This window comes from Lithobates pipiens, unplaced genomic scaffold, assembly GCF_037356315.1.
Source record: "Lithobates pipiens isolate NorthernLeopardFrog02 unplaced genomic scaffold, aLitPip1_a1.2 Scaffold_25, whole genome shotgun sequence".
NCBI classification, from domain to species: Eukaryota; Metazoa; Chordata; class Amphibia; order Anura; family Ranidae; genus Lithobates; species Lithobates pipiens.
The window spans coordinates 14,244,385-14,265,766 of record NW_027507787.1 but is presented as its reverse complement, the minus strand read 5'-3'; the positions used below and the strand labels follow the sequence as shown (position 1 = coordinate 14,265,766).

The 21,382-nt window shown below is 38.8% G+C and overlaps 1 protein-coding gene across 46 annotated transcripts in view; it reads right to left on the bottom strand.

Annotated features, from left to right (window-relative positions):
- The window catches only part of ANK3 (ankyrin 3), a 906,473-nt gene that overhangs the window by 78,398 nt on the left and 806,693 nt on the right, over positions 1-21,382 (bottom strand). For 23 of the 46 annotated variants that reach the window (XM_077454076.1, XM_077454078.1, XM_077454087.1 and 20 more), the window contains 4 exons: positions 13,105-13,211; positions 8,964-8,996; positions 2,833-3,057; positions 771-869 (listed from right to left, as the gene is read on the bottom strand). In XM_077454076.1, coding sequence (XP_077310202.1) covers positions 771-869; positions 2,833-3,057; positions 8,964-8,996; positions 13,105-13,211 — 464 coding nt within the window. The remainder of the gene's footprint in view (positions 1-770; positions 870-2,832; positions 3,058-8,963; positions 8,997-13,104; positions 13,212-21,382) is intronic. The other 23 variants (XM_077454071.1, XM_077454099.1, XM_077454090.1 and 20 more) reach the window with 3 other exon arrangements.

The following is a 21,382-nucleotide window of genomic DNA, read 5'->3' as shown; positions in this document are numbered from 1 at the left end:
TCTATATGCGATTATGTGGTTTGGTAGCACTATGGTGGACTGTATAGATTTTCAAAGGGAGATTATGTGGAGTTGAGTGGGTCATACAATGGATATCTTAGTGGTGTTGCATTAAAGAAAAATAGAAATTGATATACAACCTGCACAGCATCAGGAGTAGGGACAGTACCATTATCACTTTGCAGCATTCTTTAATGGTGTTTCTACACAAGATATGAGCTATGTGTAGGAAAATAATGCTCCCCCACCCTATACACACAATATCACTTTCCTTTTAAATACATTTATTTTTAAACAGCTCCTACAAATAATAATATAGTTTTAATTATTCTCTTAGAAAAATTACAGTTCAGCAATTCTGTTGAATTCTACACCAATAGCAAAATAATATAAATAGCGAAAAGGGATAATATATAATTATAAGATTTTTAGTTAATTGCAAATACCTTCTCTTGAACAAAATAAAATAAAATACTCTCTCCCAAAATGACAATGTGCTTGATGCATCATAAACATAAATAAGAGAAAAAAAACACAGCAGACGAAAAGAGCAACTTAAAATTTTGTTAGCTGTGAGAATAACATGCCTAGAAAAGCACAATAAAGTCAGCGGTAATAAAGACAAGCCACTATCCTTTCAACAACATAAAAGCACTGAATGCCGTGACAAACTAAAAAAAGAAATATGGATGTAAAAATAATAATACAAAAAATAAACCCTTCAATGAAATTGTATCCTTCGGTTTCATTTTAACAGTGCAGCATCCTACCCTATAAATTTTGTCCCTTGAGGCCCAAGCTGCAGGATTCGGCTAATCAAGCTCTCTCCCTCATTTAAAGGGGGGGAATTGGTAGGAAGATGAAGTTTACTGAATTAGATCCATGCAGCAAGAAGAGAAATAAGAAGGGGAGTATTAGGATTGGATGGCAACTACAGACATTGACTTCTGGTGCTACACCAGTTGTCTGGTGCCTGCTTTGAAAAATAAACAAAAATTCTGCATGCATTATAGGGACATCCATTAAAAGAAAAGTCTAAAGCATAGCTGTATGCTTTAATCGAATATGTGCAACCACTATAAAGGCAGAGGATTGACAATATCATTACAGACACAAAGAATTGCCTCAAAAGGTGATACTGTGGCCTTTAAAAAGGGTTGTATTGCGACATTTTAAAACGTAGCAGTCTAGGTTTTGAGGCTTAGTTCATATCTTGCACTTGTTGTCTGCAAAAGAAAAGTTAAATGAAACAGCATATGATGGGGTTACAAAAATGTAATGCTACAACCCTATTTATTTAAATCTCCAACCAGAAATAGTATTTCATCTACCACTAGGCACTGGTGGGTGCAACCACTTGCCATCTTCTTTAAATCTCTCAGAGACTCCAGGAGACAGGTTTCCCTACAATAGTTTATTTCTTCACTCCAAACAACAAAGCTAACAAGGGTTTTACTTTCTCACAGCTGAATTCCAAACGGTAATATTCATAATATGAAGACAGCATTGGGGGACAATCAACTATCATGAGCTCATCAATTACATGGAACTGAGAACTCTGGTGGGAACACATCATCACTGAAGTCTCCAAAAGATAACAAAAGAAAAAGTGAAATATTCATTTTGAGATGAGCTGTTTAGATCCAGAGGTTCTGTATTAGAATGATGATCAGGTCCACCTTATATCAGAGAAAGTCCGGGACAAAGTTTAGGAATGCAAACTCAAATGTTACACTGTGCATCACAGCATAAATATAAATTCATACGTCTAACGATTCCCAATAAGCCCTCTGCTTGTAGATTTGTATTGATTAATTTAGCTGTGGCAGAATGGCAGAGGAACCAAAAGAAAATGCAAATGGGTGAAGGAGTCTGCAGATTTAGAGGACCATGTTAATAGAATGGCACTACATCAGCGGTCACTCTGGTTAACACTCTCAGTGTTAACCAGAGGGACTGCTCAGTCAAGAGTATTGTTCTGTCAACGTACATGATATTTCAGTCAGTGCTAAGTGGTTATCCTTTTACTGTGTAAATCCCATCTCTTGCTGTTGATACTTGTATTTCTTAAAAATCTGAATTAAACTATTTGAACAGAAAATCTGGCTCCAAGGGACAGTGCTAAGCTTACTATTAATTGTATAGTCGCAAAGAATGAACAAAATCTAAATATATGGAAGCTAATTTGCTTCAAAAACTATTTCATATGAAGACCAACACTGTAATGTGATTGTGCTATAGCATTTTCTGGATTGTTTAAATTAAAAGACTTAGTATACTGCAATGATCAATCATTCTAAAGCTGGCCACTGAAGGATTGAAATTTGGTTGGTTCAAGAATTTTGATGCATCTGTGGGCAGGCTGGTTAAACTGAAGTCGTTCTGAAGTTGATCTATACAGTTTTCGCTGCTGTATTCTGACAGTGGGGAAACCTCTCACTGTTGGAATACAATAGCGCAGCAGTAGGGAGTCACAATCAGTGTTGATGGGGGAATTGAGTGATTTTCTTTTATTCAACCCATGGCTGAAGGAAAGAAAATTGCATAATGTAAGGCAAGCTTAAGACTCACTAACTAAATAAAGAGTTGCAGAGGTAAAAAATGCCACATTATTTTTAAAAGCCTAAGAATGTTAAATGCCCATTGCTGTTCTATTTAACAGTTATGCATCTGTGCCTATACATAGGTTGTACATTTGGATGTCACTCGGAAATAATCATGTGCAGATTTACTTCAGATATTAGTTGAAATATTAAATGAAAAAGTGTTTCTCAAAATGTTCTCAAAAGAACATGGCATTGACATTCAAGGATTTAGGTTATAAGGACCTACCCCAAAAACTGAGCCCCTGATGGGCCCATTTCAACCAGCCGACTTGCCAGTCCTTCTCCTTCTACCATTGGTGGGGGAGTTGCCAGTTTGTGCCTTTTGACCAGACGGCAGGTGATGCGAGTAGGCGCCGTGCATTTTCTTGGTGGTATGACAATTCTCATTCCATTATGTCGGCTCCCTCTCATAGAACCTCCGCGTGCATCCACCATGAAGCTAACCAAAAAACTACAAGATACAGAATTTTGAGTGTTAGGCTTATTTTAAAGAATGGGAACAACTGACAAAGAACAGCATGCATAGCAAACATACCACAGTTAATGTTTAATTTCCCCTACAAACATTTTCAAATAGTAAAGAAAAGAGAACAATTAGAACACTCAAAAACAGAGCAGATGATGATTCAATTCAAATACATTTTTAATTTGAATTCCATGCAATTAAATGTGCACAAAGACTGTCAAAAAGTGAGAATGCAAATGATGATTTATTGTTTCAGCTGATTTGTATTTGCCAGAGTCACAGGAGCAGTCAGCACATTTCAGGGGCTCTCCAGTGCTCATCAGGGCTTGCAGTAACTTAATAAAAGTCTGTTATCATGTGTAGGAGGGATCATTCAGGACACAAGTCAGAAAGCACATGAAGTATGATAGCAAAAAACAAGACAATACAAAATGCATCGCATATAAACCTAGATGGGGTAATTACCAATTACCAATTTCCAATTTCCATCTCAAAAACAGTGTTCTTCAGACAAAATAACACTTGTGACAGCATAATTAATACAAAACTAAAACATGCCCACAGCTTATAAATATTTTTTTTACATTAAAATACTGCCACTATATACCTTTTTGGATGATCTGTATACCATGGTTACATGATAAACTGCACAGTTTCTCCAGTGCTGAGAGTTCAGGAAAGAGGAGATTTACACTACAGCCTGCATACACTCCCACATGTGTGATGTCAATATCATGTGACCTGGCAAGCTCTGAGAACAAGAAACTGTTCTCTCCAGCATAAAAGACACAACTGAGCATGTGACGGTTGGCTAACCTGCCTGTGTTAGCTGGCCTTCCCCAGATAGACAGTGCAGAAGGGAAGGACCTATGCATACAGGATAAAACAGCCTTTTTACACATTGCAGAGGACTAACCCCTTAAGTTCCACAATTAATAAAATAAGCATGCTTTGCTGCATATACAGACTGATTTTACTATTGTGGGTTTAATAACACTTTAATCAAAATTCCTGACTTATTTAGGATGTAGTTGATGCACCTCCACTAATGCTCCAATCCATAATTATACTGCTTGCTCCTTTCTTTCTGTGATGAGTCCAAAGAAATAACTTGGTGTCACGACATGAGAAAGAGGAAAGCAAAGTGATACAATTGCCTACAGCAAATTGCCTTTGAACAAGTTGGCATGTTACATCCATCTGTGCTTGGTGAGGGTGCTGGAAGGATTTTCCAACTTTTTATACAGTTGCAGGAATTAACTACTATTATAATTTCTATCTCTGCAATATACAATATACTGTACCCTATACCAGCTTTTCTTAACCAGGGTTCTGAAAAACCTTAGGGTTCCTTCAGAGGTTGACTGGGTTTGACTGGGGTTTTTTAAATAATGAACAATTTCAGCCTCTCAATAAAGTAACCAATATATAGATAGATATCAATTGCATTTCTTTTAATCTCTAAAGGGGGAGGGGTTCTTCCAATGACCACAAATATAAGGATTATTCCCAATGTAATGTATATATAGTCATTAATAGCAGGGGTTTCCTGAGATCGAAAAGTTGTATTAAAGCAGAGTTCCAGGCAAAAATTAGGCCTTGAACCAAACCCCCCCCCCCACCATTGTTTTTGGATATAGTTATTTTTTATATTTGTTCTGTACCTTTTCTAGTGTTTTGAAGGTGTACCTCTGCCCTAACCTTGCTACGGTGGGGTACGTCCTTTCCGCATCTGCCCCTCCTCCTTACCCCCCGCTGCCTTCTTGGACCTGTGTGTGTCCCCGAAGACAATGGAGCCATTCAGCGCAGCGCGACTTGCGCATGTGCAGTAGGAAACCGGCAGTGAAGTCTGAAGCTTTCACTGCTGGTTTCCCTTAGTTGCAATGCCGATGCCTGCACCCGAGCCAAAGTATGAATCTGCTTGGGAGGGCCGACATCATGGGATCCATGGACAGACAAGTGTCCTTATATGAAAAGTCAGCAGCTACATTATTTTTAGCTGCTGACTTTTACATTTCTTTTTTAGAGGCTGTAACTATGCTTTATGGCTTCCTCCATGTTAAGAAGGTTGTGAAAATCTGCTCTATGCCATTCCATTTCAACTCTGCTCATCTAAAACTCCTTTTCCACATAGTAGAAGTATATCTAAAGCCAAAACTTTGTTTTTCTTTTGGAAAGAGCAGGGAATGATTGAAACCTCAGTCTGGTTTTTCTGTTGCCAGCTGTGCCCCATTCACAAGTGGCTTCCCTTCATTTACGGTTCTGTAGAAACCACAAGCGAGGAGACGTATCTCTACTAAGGTAAATTCCTTCCTGGACTGTTGTCACAAGAACAGGTGTCACCATTGGAAAATTCCATCTGTATTTCTGTTCTAGTGACAACTCAAATTTTAGATATTCACTCACTTTTTGTCTTAAGCCTCATACACATGATGAGAACATCAGACGAATTATCGTCTGTTTGTTTTGTTTGCATACTAGTCTCATATATAAAGTGAAGAGGTTACTGAAGTTATGAAAATTCTCGTTTTTTAATCAGATTTTCTCATCTTGTGTGTAGGATGGGATTATCTATTTTTTTTTTCAACTTTTAAGTCAAGGCACCCTTTAAAATTATGCACACTCTCGAGGCATCCCATTCTAAAATGTAAAAAAACTAAACACATTTTTACATAAAGCAACAGCACCCAGACATATATGACACGTTACATTAGAAGTGATTTATTCCTTCAAAGTTAATACACATTTGCACACTGGTACTGACTAGTATTCCAATGTGTCTCTTCTCCCTCAGTTTCTCTCCCTCACTCAGCTAATTTGTCCCCAGTGCTGACTCAGAGGGGCAGGGGAGGGGCAAACAAAGATGCTATGCAGGGGCCTGACGTCCTCCTAATCAGCCAATGATGTCATAGAAGGTTGTAATGATGCACAATGAAAACCTGTGGCTCTGTGTAACTAAAAGGCAGGCCTTATCTACCCTAAGTTTGTAAAATACTGTATATGTTTTAATGATCTTATCTCATCATACACTATTCAACTTCATCTTTTGGCTGTTGACGCACAAGTATTGAAAGTCGTTATTTAATCCACAGTGGATCCTTTCTCTATATGAAAGTATCATTGTTAAATATCTATTGCTTTAACCTTTTTGAATATTTTACCCAAAGGGAGAAGATTACAAATCCGCATGGCACCACTCCATGGCTGTCTCTTTCTGATAACTATGGCCATAACATTGGTGTCACCCCTCTAAACAAACAATACTAGGCAACTATAAAGGGCAAATATAATTGTATAACTGTTACATCAGCCATCTTTTCCAGTACCCTAACAACAGGTATTTCAGGTTTCTGACAAAAGACCAGGGAGCTTTGAGAACCGTGTCTACATTTCAGATGTTTTTCTACTGAGTAAAGCTTGGCAAGTCCTCCAACCTGAACATATACTTTGCTTCTTCTTCATTACAACAGGAGTTTTCCATCTATCACACAATTAAGACAGAAATCTGCTGGCAACAGCTACTGAGAGTGAATTCAAACAAGCAATGTCTGTCTCAGCCACACAAAGTGCCTTTGATTTGAACTGGTTTATGAAATGAGGGACAGAGTCATCTGACAGGTTATAGGCTATCCTCAGGTTTCCCACGCATTGTGTTATGTGAAGCCTGAGCACATAAAACCTTCTTATGCTCAAGCAAACAAAACATCTCTACTGTATCTCATTGTGATAGTTAAATTAAACAAGAAAAGATGTAGCTTTAGGCTTTGTTTCATTACCTGAATCGAACTATAGGAACGTAACTCTCTCTGCATGAACAAATCCTGATTTCCTTAAATATCATGTACTATTCATAGTGCAGGACTTTGTCACCTTAAAGTGTATGTCAAGCCAAAAACTTTTTTTTCCAAGTTTTGGATAGGGTGGAGAAGGATTAGTACTAATGTTGGGTTTTTACTGCTATCCAGGACTCTGTTGGGGAAAGTTTACCTTTATTTCCTGCCCTGCTGTTGGGAATTAACAGAGACATAGACATCAAAAACCTGAAAGTGTTCTAGCATTCTCCTTTTCTACTGAAGTGAAATGTTTTTGTTTCTGTCTGTGCTGAAGAGTTCCCCTCACTTGCTCTCTAGTTAAATGTTGTCAGCAAGGCAGGACGTTGGGGATAAACGGATACCATATGGCAGTATAAACCTAACAAGGTTTCTAACTCTTTCTCAGTTTATCAAAAAACTAAAAAACAAAAGCTTTGGTTGGATATACACTTTACTTTCAATATTTTTATTGATAAAGAGCAAAAAGATTTACAATGAGAAGCATTACAACCGTAATAATCATCATCTGTAACAAATTGGTATTTGAACATTTAGAACAATTTTCCCCTTAAGGGATGTGACTTTCAACAAGTATAACAATTAGAGATCCTATTATACGCATCCGCATTAAAAAAAAAAAAAAAAAATGGACATACACTTTACCTTTTCACACTGGAGCATTTTTGAGGTGCCTCTGGGCTAAAAATAGCACCTGTAAAGCGCCTGAGAAACACCTCCCCTGCAGTCCCAGTGTGAGCGCACGAGTGCTTTCACACTGCGGTGATGCACTGGCAGGACGTTAAAAAAAGTCTTGCAAGCAGCATCTTTGGGGCGGTGAAGGAGCAGTGTATACACCGCTATTGCCCTTTGAAAAGAATGGGCACCGCTGCAAAGGGCATCTACAATGTGCTTCTGCAACGGCACTACACCGGCACATTGAAAAGCGCCCCTCTAGCGGCCGAATAGTGCCGCTAAAATGAAGTAAAGCTCCGCTAAAACTAGCGGCGTTTTACCGTCAATGTCGGCCCGCCCCAGTGTGAAAGCAGCCTTAAGCAGAGTTCCACTCAATTTTTTATCGCTTATTACCTTTTTTGGACATGGTGCACTTCTGCTGTACCCCTGCCACCCGTTGGCTCCTGGGATATAAGTGTCATCAATCCCAGGAGTCAATGGGCAGCCTCCGCAACACGAGTGCGCTACACTTTGTATGAAATGTGCATGCGTGAGATCGGGTATCCTGGAAGAGCTACCAGTGGGCTTCAGATGCAACAAAAAAGAGTTAATTTACTACACATTTTTGTTAAAAAGCTGTAACTTCGCTTTAAAGGCCACCCAAAAGCAAAACCGATCATTTTGTCTGGACATGTCAAGAGACGTGTCTTATATGCTCTGCAATCATTTCAATTTGCTTTGAAGCTTTGTTATTTAGATTGACAACTGATCATTTCCTTCCCTTAATTATCTTTGATGTTCCTGCACATTAAATTACTTGTCAACCCCCCCCCCCAAATTTTTCAAGAGAGAAAAATCTGAGGAAACTAAAGGAATGACATCTGTTTTGCTACAGCCTTGTGTATCAGAAACAATTGCCATTTTTTTTAATTAAAATACTGTTTTTACCCTATTTCATCCTGTGGTTGATATCAGCACTGAAATTCTCCTGCAGCCTTTTTGCAGTCACTTACTGTCTACTGCTGACTAGAAACTGCTGAGTTTCATTTTTCTGGACAGGTTTCGTTACGGTAAGAACATGCTTGTTCAATATGCATCAACATGGCTACTTGTACATACAACAAGGCCCTCATGTCGGGACTCCCAGGTATTATTCTAATGAAAGCAGCAAATTTAAACATTTAGCATTATATTAACACTTCAAAGCCTATGAGATTTTAGTAACTACAGTATGTTAAGTGAATGCCTGTATATCCACATGCTTGTATAACATATAACAACATTACTGGTATTAATAAAGATAGAAATACAGTGGGGCACCTAGCTAGAAAAAACTAAAATTTTGTAAGTTAGTACTGTTAGTACAAATGCAGCAGGCAAAAACCACACACAGATCTTTAGTATCACCTTGCATCATACACTGGAAGAGTAGAATAATAGCTGCAAAATAATATAAAAAGGCAAAACAAAAATCATATAATTCAGCATAGAGCAAGCAAAAGTCATGTTAGACTATATATCTACATGGTACTGCAAAGGAAAGAAATGCGACTCTGCTCCATGAAAGCATAGGACAAATAAATCAGGACAACATATACTGTAGTTATCCTCTTAACTTTACGAAATAAAATAATATATATATATTTCTGACCTCTAACCATTCATAAAACCTAAATGCATACAGGATGCTTTTTTTCCTCCCTTGGCCATCTTTGCTCCAGGGGATGAAAAGACGCAGCTTAAAAAAAACGCATCAAAAGCTGCGTCTTGCATGCACGTTTATGCATCTGATAGATTGCATTAATCTGTGAACAAGCACCCCTCTTTTGATCACTCAACTGATTTTTTTTTCCTGCTTCTAAATGCTCCTGCATCACAATGCCTGTAAATGCTCATGTGTGCATGGACACATAGGGTAACAAAGAGGACTGTTTAGAGGCAGAACAAGAAAAGTCAATCAAACGCCTGTAAAAGCAGTGTTTTTGATGTCCTGTGTGTATGAGGCTTTACAATGAGAGTACATTTTGTTCACACTGCACAGTACATAACGTATGTGCTGGTGTACAATGTGAATGTCCATTGCAATGCATTGCTTTAATGTATCGCTTGCCTTTTTTAAATTTTATTTACTTGGTAATCCTATGCACTGCAACATGTTGTAACATGCTGCGCTGCAAAAAAGGGTAATTTCTGCATCACTTTATCACAACAACACACCAACACAGACACAGCATTTTGGTGTGAACAGCCCTATACAAAGCAATGCTTTTTGCCTTGTCTTTGGGTTGGGATTGCATTGAGAAAAAGCTGCCCACGATGTGAACAAGTTCTTAGTACCACCATTAAAAGAGCCATGTTTGCAATTTTTCTTAAAAAAACAAGCAAATATAACCGATGTATATAAAAAATAAGGAGTAAGGGAAGCGACCCTAAGAACCAAATGAGCTGTGTAATTTCCTAGCTAGTGGATTCAAGATAAGCATAGTGTGTTGACTTCTAGTTGGACCCTGTGGGAAACACTGACATTATCTTCAGCATTGTTTTTTGGTACTTATGTTATATAACATTATAGGGCTTCAGTAATGTGAAGGTCAAACGTTTAATAACCCCTAGAAATCAATCAGAAAAGCTTTTACTGCTCTGACTTCAAAAAACAGAAATCAGATTGGTTACTTTGAATTACTGCACTAGGCCAACACAGTTTTATGGCATCAACCAATTATAATGTGACCTACTGTACTGTTCCAGAGGAAGTCTAAAGAAAACTTGTTAACAACTGTGGACAATTTATTCTCACTGAATGAATTTTATTTAAACTAAATATAGCTACTGGCATTGCTTTTTATTACATTGCTAACCTTTAATTAAAATTTAATTAATATACCAACCAATGCAAATGAGAACAATAAAGTACATTTACAGAATCATTTACAACGAAGAAGGGATAACCAATGTGGTGTCCATTTACCTATTCAGTAGAACAGAAGAAAGTTTTATCCTAATTTTTAATTGCCTATTTATTGACATTATGACTTTGCAATCTAGGAAATGTTCTAGTTCTTTAAAAGGGAAATATAGACAAAAGTAGCAGTGGATTGTGTGTAAACATATAGAAAAATGAACACTGATATGAAATCAAGAACATTTTTACAATGATTACAATTTACATAAGCAGAGAATACTGTGAATAATAAAATACTACTATTTTTTGAAAAAAACGGATGAAAAATGGTTAAACAAATGCAAACTTGACCCTTTTCGAACATTCTTCTTCAGGAGTACAAGTGAGTAGAATCAAAATGCTACAACCCCAACACTTGTTCTTAAGGATACAGCAACAGGTAGTATAACTACACCATCCACTGGAAGACCTCTATCCCATAATGTAAATAATGGAAATTCACATGGAGAAACGAAGATAAACTGTTGTTCAACAAGTAGTGTAGTTTCCAGCACACATTCCTTGATCCTACAATACAGGAGATCAACAGTCCACAATAAATCTTTAAATAACTACTATAAAAAAATCAAGAAGTGAATTCCTGCAGGCTCGTCCATACACTGAAGGCAAAATAACTCTACCACATATAGCATATTTGGTAAAGTAGATAAGGGGATCATCAAGGCCCAACATGCGTGATCTCAGGTTTAGCCATAATAGATATATCCAATGAAAATATCCAATTTGGATATGGCTCAACCTGAGATCATACACCTTCAGTGTATGGAGGAGCCTTCGGGAATGCACTTCTTGACATTTATAGCAGTTATTTAAAGATTTATTGTTCTTCTATTGATCTCCCATACCATATGATCTGATACACATCAAGGGATATGTGTTAAGTAATCTCTGTGCTGGAAACTACACTACTTGATGAACAATAGTTTATCTTGCTCCTCCATGTGACTTTCCTTTGGCTGAGGATTCCAGCATTATACTACCTGTTAATGTATCCTTAAAAAGGTTGTAAATCTCCATGCAGTGTTTGTACCTATAGGCAGGCCTAGAAAAAGGCTTACCTATAGGTACTGTAAATATCTCCTAAATGTGCGTCGTTTAGGAGATATATACTGTATACTGCACCGATGATTTTTTTAGAAGAGTTTACTTCCTCTTTAAGAACAAGTGTTGGGGTTGCAGAATTTTGATTCTATTCACATGTACTCCTGAAGAAGAATGTTTGAAACATGTAGAGTTTACATGTGGAGTTTTTTTAACCATTTTCCATCCAATATGAACCAAAAATAGACATATTTTCTTGTCTGTAGTATTCTCTACTTTAATTCTTAATCATTGTTGTAATAAATTTCTTGATTGTATGCCAGTGTTATTGATTTTTCTATATGTCTACACACAATCCATGGCTACCCATTACTCTATTGTTATTGTAAACTTTATGTGGATGTAAACATATAGCACACCTGATCAATCTGGAAACAACATTTAATTATATTCTTTAAAAGGGAACATATGTCTGCTACATGGCATTGTGTAAGGCTCCATTCCAATGCTGGACGCTACCATTTCCTGACTGTTGGTGCCAACGCTAGACATGTGACATTATGTGTGATGCTGCAGAGGTTTCTTCTCCCAACACTATCAAGACATGGGCAATAGCCATATCCAGTGATAGATTTGCAGTTTATTCTGTCTTAGATATTAGCTGTCCATTTATGCTTAGTTTCCTATTAAAAGGCAATTGCCATAACAAAATATGTAGCCTGTTAGTGCTAATAGCTATCTAAAAATGCTAGTTGCTAGGTGGTTATTCTGGCCCAACTGCTTCAATACGTACAAGTATGTATGTGAAGAAAGTCAGAGCTCCTGAGCTTTATGCATTTGACTGGTCAGTGATTCAAAGTATTGATGCCAGAAGGTCAGCATGATATCCATGCAACTAACATTTTCAGTACATAGTCAGCAATAACAGACTACATATTGCCCTATTGATGGGTTTCTTTTAAGGCTGTACTATACACAAGGTTACGTAATTGCACTGCTGCACGACAGAGAATCATTACTAGTGTCCTAAAGCTGACAGGAGGGTTCTACTGAAGAGGCCAACAACAATCCCAAATGGTCAAGCAATGCAACAATTACTTGCATTTATCACAGGTCCCTGCAACTCTGACAGTATCTCAAATTCAGTTAAGATAGTCACTCAGCCCTGGGCATAATACAGCATTTGCAAAGTCCAGAAATTTTATCAGCAAATATTCCATATAACAAAGTGTTTATATAGACCATGTAGATACCACATTTTAGTAAAACCATTCTTACACAATATGGCTCATTTGTAAACAAATTAGAAATGGTACAGCTCCAATTTACCTGCAAGTTATGTACATTTCCCCTAATGATTTTTTGTGGTACTAGTACTTGTTAAGGATCATATTTACCTTTTCTGTTTAAGTTCATCTGTAGTTCCTGAAGATCACCCAAAATAAAGTAAGGGCAGTGTCCATGTTTGGACTGCTCCCATCTACAGTCACATTTTTATGGCTGGAGAGCATGATCAGACATATATATATATTTTTTTCAACTTACCCAGAATGCACTGGACTTGAGACGAGATTGACATTGTCCAGTGTGTCTGCAGCCCAGCTATAGTGTCTAAGTGAGTCTGAGTCGAATTCTCTTGTAAATGAAAGATGCTGCAACAGACAATTTTAAAGATTGTTAAAAGCAGGACTGATATATTTATTTATTTATTTTTAATTTCTCTTTATTAAAAGTTTTTCTTTGGTAGTACAAAACAGGGCCATTGGGGCCAACCACTGCACATAATCATGTGCATAACATAGTAGTACTAACAGATTATCTAAAAGCAACATAACTAAACACAACCCAATCTCTGCTCAGGTAACACATGAAAGGATTTTTTTATGAGATATTGTTTCTTGGGGGACTGTCTCTCGGTTTTAGTTATTGGCCCTGGACTCCATAGGGACATTTAAGAATAGATGTAGAATAAATGTAGTGGTTTTGATTTTTGGCTGGCCCCTCCAGCCATCCATCTGTGGTCTAGGCCTCAGCGCTCAGCAAAGCTAGACAGGGATATAGGAGTCCACTGATATAATTATTTAATAAAATAATTAGAGATCAAGGTTATAACCTCAGGACTGCCAAACTAAGTGAACTTGAAGCTTTCCATAATGCTTTCTGAGCAAAAAGAAACTACAGTGGAACCTCGGTTTGCGAGTAACGCAGTTTGTGAGCCTTTCGCAATACAAGCTATTTAAAAAAAAAATCCTGGTTAGATTTGCGAGCGTTGTCTTGCAAGACGAGCAGGATTCAAGCCGGTGGGGTGTGCAGTACCGCATTTGGCCAGAGGTGCGTGGGTACCAGTGACGCTCGGAGACACTCTCTGGTGCCCCAGTGCCTCAGGCCACATGCGGTACTGCATACACCAGTGCCCCCGCACCCCTGGCCACATACAGTGCTGCATACACCAGCAGTCTCTGTGGAAGGAATTATCTGAGATTCCTATGGGAAAACTCAGTTTGATACAGGAATGCTTTGGATTACAATCATGCCTCTGGAACGGATTATGCTCGTAATCCAAGATACTACTGTATAACTTTAAATAGAAGTATTTTTTTTACACTGGTAAATAGATACTGAGGGTTAACAGCACTCTTCAATGTGGTCATACGTGCATTTTGAAAGATCCAGGTATGGAATACTTGAATGAGTGGAACTTTAGAATATTTCCTAAATATAATATACAATAACCACACACAATTACATACAATCACCATCCAACCTCATGTATAATTAGTAAGCAATTGAGACCAATGTTAGAAACAGTTGTATTAAAACTGAAATATTATTTTAAGCCAGGACCAGCATCAGTACATGGAAAAAGACTGTTTACAAACCAGGCCCATATGTTTTGCTATGTCACAGATCAATATGTCCTCTGTTACTATCAGTTATAGTTATTGATGTAACCACTCAGCTTGAAGTGACGAAAGACTGCAAAAAGATTGGGCTATTTAAACCTGAGGATTAGATAGTAGGCTGCACATAGTACCCTCACAAGGGATCTAGCACACAAGCAGCAAAATGTTAATTTCTTTTGATCTTTCCCCTCAGTCCTTATTGACATGTGCATTACAATACACAGACTTTGCCAGCAGACATCTCTATACACAGCCCTTGCCTGACAATGAATGACTGAGAATTTACAACTACAGTAGTTCACTCAACTGGTCATTCAGCTGAGCTTAGAGAGTTTAAGCTGAGACTTTATACAATTAAAGACTAATATAAAAGCTGCTCTCTTCTATGTGCACAGAATGAAGACAGCTTATCATGCTCAGTGTATTTCCTTGAAGAATGTAAGGCATGTGCATATGAAGACTGAATTCTGAATGAGTAGGAAATTCCCATGCTCCACAAGGATAAACGTGTGTATACACACACCCAAACATACTCACACACTGTATAAATGTATAATTGCAAAATACAGAGTGAATTTAAAAATTCAAATATGCTAAGCTGAAAATCTGAGAATGGCCACAGTACATATAAGGCCCTGGTGCCCAACCTGTGGCCCAGTATCTGCATGCTGCATTAGGCACTTATTTGGGCCCTTAGGACACCTACAGACAGTCATACAGTAGTGCCTTGGATTACAAGCATAATTTGTTCCAGAAGCATGCTTGTACTCCAAAGCACTCGTATATCAAAGCAAGTTTCCCCATAGGTATAAATAGAAAATCAGATCATTCGTTCCAGTGTCACTGCTAGTGTATGCAGTACTGCATGTGGCCAAAGGTGGGGGAGACACTCGGAAAAGCTCAGAGACCGCTAAAAGACACTTGGAGATGTTCCTAGGAGACACTCGAAAACCGAGCGTCTCCAGCGCCCCTCACCTCTGGCCAAATGCGGTACTACACACCCCAGAGGCTTTAATCCTGCTCGTCTTGCGTGACAACGCTCGCAATTCGAGTCAGGATTTTTTTTAAAAGCAGCTCGTATTAAGAAACGTTCATAAACCACGTTACTCGCAATCAGTGGTTTTATTGTATTTACCTTTTACATGGAGCAGTCCCTCCTCTTCTCAGGTCCCCCTGCCAGTGCTTCTGGCCCCTCCCCTCTTCCGAGTGCCCCCAGAGCAAGCCATTTCTCTTGTGCATTGATCCCACTGCTGTGTCTCAGCCAATGAGAAGGGAGAGATCTGGGAGAGCTTTGGCTCTTGTGCACATTGCTGAATCGGGATCAGGCTCAGGCCGGTATTAGGGGGGCTGCAGAGGAAGCTTCACACTGAAAGTTTTTACCTTCTTGCATAGAATTGTATGTTAGTGGTTTACAACTACTTTAACTAGGTGCTTACTCAAGCCAGTGAAGAAAAAAAAATGATACTGACTTCTAATAGCAAATTTTTTTTTTGGGGGGGGGGGTCACACTAATTTGCTCTATTTTTGTTCTATCCACCCCCCCGTACCATATTTTTATTTTTGCCTCTAAACTTATTGTGGATCTTGCTAAAAGAAACATCAGATGTGGCACAAGTCAGGGCTGTAGGGAGCACAAATTTGGAAGCTTGATTTGTAAAGGGGCTGTAATAGCAGCAGTCTTTATATGGCAGTTTATGGGAAGAAAGTTCACCACCATTGCTATACAGGCTAGATTAAAGATAGAGGTAGAGGCTTAGTATCACACTTGGCTTCTTCATTTTATGGAGCCAGTAATATCCTGATTGGACAATATTACTTTTCTTGTATCCATATACTAAGCCCTTGTACACATGGTTGGAAATTCCGACCACAAAATCTGTCGTGTTTTTTCCGACGGATTTTGTCCAAAATTGGTGTTGCATACACACGGTCGGACAAAGTTGTCGGAAAATACGATCGTTCAGAATGTGATGACGTTTGTTCATTCCGACGGGACTACGTTCAGCCTAGTAGCCAATAGCTTTGCTCTCGTACTTTTATATGAGCATGCATGGCACTTTGTCCGATCGAAATTCTCTACAAACAATTGGACAAAGTCCGATCGGATCATGTTGTTGGAAAATTTTATATCCAGCTCTCAAACTTTGTTGGTCGGAAATTCCGATGGAAAAAGTCCAATGGAGCCCACACACGGTTGGATTATCGGACAACACTGTCCAAACGGACATTTTCAGTCGGAATGTCCGACCGTGTGTACAGGGGCTAACACTCTGGTTGTAACAAAGGATTGTTTTGTCTGTATCAGGAAAGAGGTACGTACACGTTTTTTTTTATCAAATAGGACAATCATCAGTAGTGATTTCAATTTGAAAAGCCCTGGAAGCTTACAATGGGGTAAACCTTCACCCCATTTCCTCTGCTTTTCTACTTTTTTTGCACAACACAGACAGGAAGCAAATGGAATGATTCCTCCACCACGCATAGTCTTTTGTTGGCTATATCTACATGATGGAAACTTTAATGTGTTTACTATACAGACTCATACAACATGGATAATCCTGTTCAAGTGGCTCACAATTACCTTTAGTCCAGGTGCACCCAAGGATGTTTTCCTGCCAAGAGCTTTCTCTTTTCTTTAATAAATGTATTATTTATTCACCTGACAGTTGTTTGTAGCAGGACTGTTAGACAATGTCCTGAAGTTAAGCAGATGGTTTCCGAATACTGGCCTGTAATAGCGTGATTAAAAAGTTCTCTCATTTCAAATGATTATGTTATTGAGCTGTATAAAGGGGACAGATTTGTTTTCAGTACTGTTCTTGATATTAATGACTGTCTCTGTGTGGTCCACTGTCCAGTCACTTACACAGAAAATGAAAAGTGGTTCTAAAGGAAGAACGTTTTTTTACTTTAATGCATTCTATGCATTAAGGTAAAAAAACTTTCTGCAAGCAGCTCCCCCCCCCCCACCAAAAAAAAAATACTGACCTTTGCCCTATTTTGATCCAGCAATGTGCATGAGAGCAGATGCTCTCCCTGCTCTCTCCTTTCCCATTGGCTCAGACACAACAGAGGGAGCCATTGGCTCCCATTGCTGCCAATCACAGCCAGTAAAGTGAAGTGGAGGATGGGGCTTGGGACAAACACACAGTAGTGTCCCCCTACCAAGCAGCTTGCTATGGGGGCACTTGGCGGAGGGGGGGAGAGATAGAGCCAGGAATGCCGTTAGGGAACCTGAGAAGAGGAGGATTAGGGCTACTCTGTGCAAAACCATTGCACAGAGCATATAAGTAGAACAGGTTTGTTATTAAAAAAAAAGTAAAATGTATTCCTTTACAATAATTTTATTGTTTTTATTTACAATAAAGAAAAGCAAAGTTGTGTTATAAACCATAAAAAATACTGGACATTTCCCTTATAAGGCATTCAATTAATCATTGCAACATTTAGATGTTGGCCATCCATAGGCTTCAGTGTTCCATTATACTTTTCCCAGACATGTTTCTCTAGGATGACCTACTGCTACACACCATTTAAATTGTATCTAAATCCAAGAACAAAAATTTAATTTATTGCAACTGATTTAGCGGTTGCATTTGTTTTTGTTTTTCAGGCTCTCTCGTTTAACTGCACCTGGTGATCCTGCCAATAGCACACTTCCTGTCCTAAGGTGACAACACCCTTTCACTGTACAGTATATCTATACAAACAGAACTGCCAACTTAGGACAGATCTGGATAACAGAACACCCCCCATTCAGCTCCATAACATAGGAGGGAGGTGTTTTGCATTTCACAGGTGGTAACCTAAGCAGAGCTGTTAAGACTGTGTGCACAAGATGGAGGACAGCACTGGACTTCTGGCAGGATCCCCCTTTTTTTTGCTTAAAGTTTAACTAAACCCACAACAGTAAATTCAGTCTGTATACGCAGAAAAGCATGCTTGCTATACTCACTGTGGAACCTAAGGGGTTAATCCTCTGCATTTTATAAAATGGCCCGTCTTCTCTGATCCTCCCCTTCTTTTACTGTTCCCAACCCATCTGCTGATAGTACAGCGGCTTGGAGGCACTCTGCACATGCTCAGTTTGGTGTGTATTGCTAGATAGTTATTTTTTTTCTGGGAGGATGCATGTGATCAGCACAGGGCCAATCAGCACTGTCCAGACAGAGGGTCAGGCTCATAGGACAGTTAGAGGAGAATGGAAACTCCTTCTACAAGCTTTAACCAGTGCTCAGCTGCACACTGATAGAAGTCTCAAGTCTGCTATATTAATATAGCAAAAATAATTGCATTTCCATGTTGTGTGTACTTCGGAAGACCAGATATAATGAATGCAGGCTCCTGGGTTTAGTAACACTTTAAACATTTGTTATCCTGTTTACCCTTTTTCTAATTTAGGCAACCCTGTCAGACATTATACAGGAGCCTGGCCTTTTGTTTATGTTCATCGCCTTCAAAAAAATGCAGGTCAAGACTGGCTGATTGGAAAGTGAAGGAACAGCAGCAATGAAGTTATCTTTGTGATCTCTCCTTTAATCATTAACCTCGATTTTTTAGATCTGCAGCACTGTGCAATACATTTAAGAAAAATTGTGCAGTGCACAGTACAGTGCAACCCCTTCCTCTCCCAGTCTGAATGCCGATGTGCAGCAATTACTACAAGAGGCTTGTATAGACTGAGTTGTTCAAAATACATACTAGCAATTTATAATAATCATGGATGAATTAAATGGGAGTCCTTTACATTGGCGTATACATACAAGCAACACTAATGCTACGTTCATACATACGACTTTCCATCAGAATAAACTCTGATGGAGTTCCGCTGAAACGGACCTGCCTAGACACAATCACACCAAAGTCTGTTCGTTTAGAACGTGATGACGTAGGACGGGACTAGAAAGAGAAGCTCAATAGCCAGTAACCAATAGCTGCCCTTGCGTCGTTTTTGGTCCGTCGGAATAGCAAACAGACGAACGGTTTTCCTGATAAGAATTGATTCCGTCGGAAAGATTTAAAACATGTTCTATTTCTAGATCCCTCAGAATTTTTTTAAAAAAAAGTCTGATGAAGCCCACACACCATCTGAATATCTGATTAAATGATTCCGTCAGACCTTTTCTGCCGGAAAGTCCGGTCGTGTGTACGCGGCATAAGTGTGCTCTCATCCTTTGAATTTCCAATGCTAATAAACCTGGGCCACTATGAACCAGTTGCTGCTGAAGTTTGCACTTCCCATTACTGAATAACGTTTTGCTTTCTGTCTCCTTGGCACACATCTTGAGAAGAACAGCTGAGGGTTGTTTATGAAATAAGAAGCATGTCCGCCTAATGATGGATTAATAGAAGGTCACTCGCAGAATTGTATACTTTCTTATCCAGCAAGAGCATATACAGATTATGTTGTTTGGACTTGAAGCAATTAAATCCCCCAGGAAATTAAATTTTATGTCATTAGAGAACTGGAGATTTTCTATTACATTTTTATTTCACCCCCTTTAATTATTATTTTTTTTTACAAGCTAATTCCACTCAAAATTAAACTATGTGCTCTGATTAGTTAACCCACAAATATCCTTGGCAGTCCGGACACCAAGATCTATGACAAGAGCATGACCCATGGTATTTCAGTCTGTTTTGTAAATGAAATGAATAAATGTGGAATATAAAAGGAATAATGAGACCCCCTTAATATGGCTGTGATCCGTGACAGAAGTAAGAATTTATGGTGCCGATATTCCACCAATGGAAAGTTGCCGAAAGGTGGGGGAGCCAAAGCCTTCACATTTATCCAAAACTTAAATATATATTTTGTGAACATTGATCCTTTAAAAAAGACACAGCCTAAACTTTCGTAGCCAGCAATGGTGGGGTAAATTAACAAAAGTTGTAAAGACTTCACTTTGCAAAATGAATATTCAACGTGCTTAACCACTTTCAGACCGAACCATTTTGCTGGCTTAAGACCAGACCACTTTTTGCGATTCGGCACTGCATCACTTTAACTGACAACTGCGCGGTCGTGTGACGTGGCTCCCAAAAAAAATTGACGTAGTTTTTTTCCCACAAATAGAGCTTTCTTTTGGTGGTATTTGATCACCCCTGCGGTTTTTATTTTTTGAGCTATAAACAAAAAAAAGAGTGACAATTTTGAAAAAAAATCATTATTTTTTACTTTTTGTTATAATAAATATCCCACAAAATATATAAAAAAAAAGTTTTTTCCTCAGTTTAGGCTAATACGTATTCTTCTACATATTTTTGGTAAAAAAAATCGCAATAAGCGATTATTGATTGGTTTGCACAAAATGTATAGCGTTTACAAAATAGGGGATAGTTTTCTGGCATTTTTATTTATATATTTTTTTTACTAGTAATGGCGGCGATCAGCGATTTTTATTGTGACTGCGACATTATGGCGGACACATTGGACACTTTTGACACATTTTTGGGACCATTGTAATTTATACAGCAATCAGTGCTATACAAATGCACCGATTCCTGTGTAAATGACACTGGCAGTAAAGGGGTTAACCCGAGGGTGACAGTGTAGAGGTTAAGTGTGTCCTAGGGGCGTGCTATTAACTGTGGGGGGCGTGGCTGTGTGTCAGTGAACACTGATCTCCGCTCCAATCACAGGGAGCAGAGATCAGTGTCACTTGTTGCTAGGCAGAACGGGGAGATGCTGTTTACTTTCGCATCTCCCCATTCAGCCTCCCCGTGAGACAATCACAGGTATCCCCGCGGCGATCCAGTCCGCGGGACCCGCGACCGGACACACGGGGGTCCCGACCGGCAGGGCACCAATTTCAAATGGATGTACCTGTACGCCAGTTTGCCTGCTCGTGCCATTTTGCCAATGTACATCATGGTGCGCCGGTCGGGAAGTGGTTAATAAATATTGTGAGCTGTGTTCA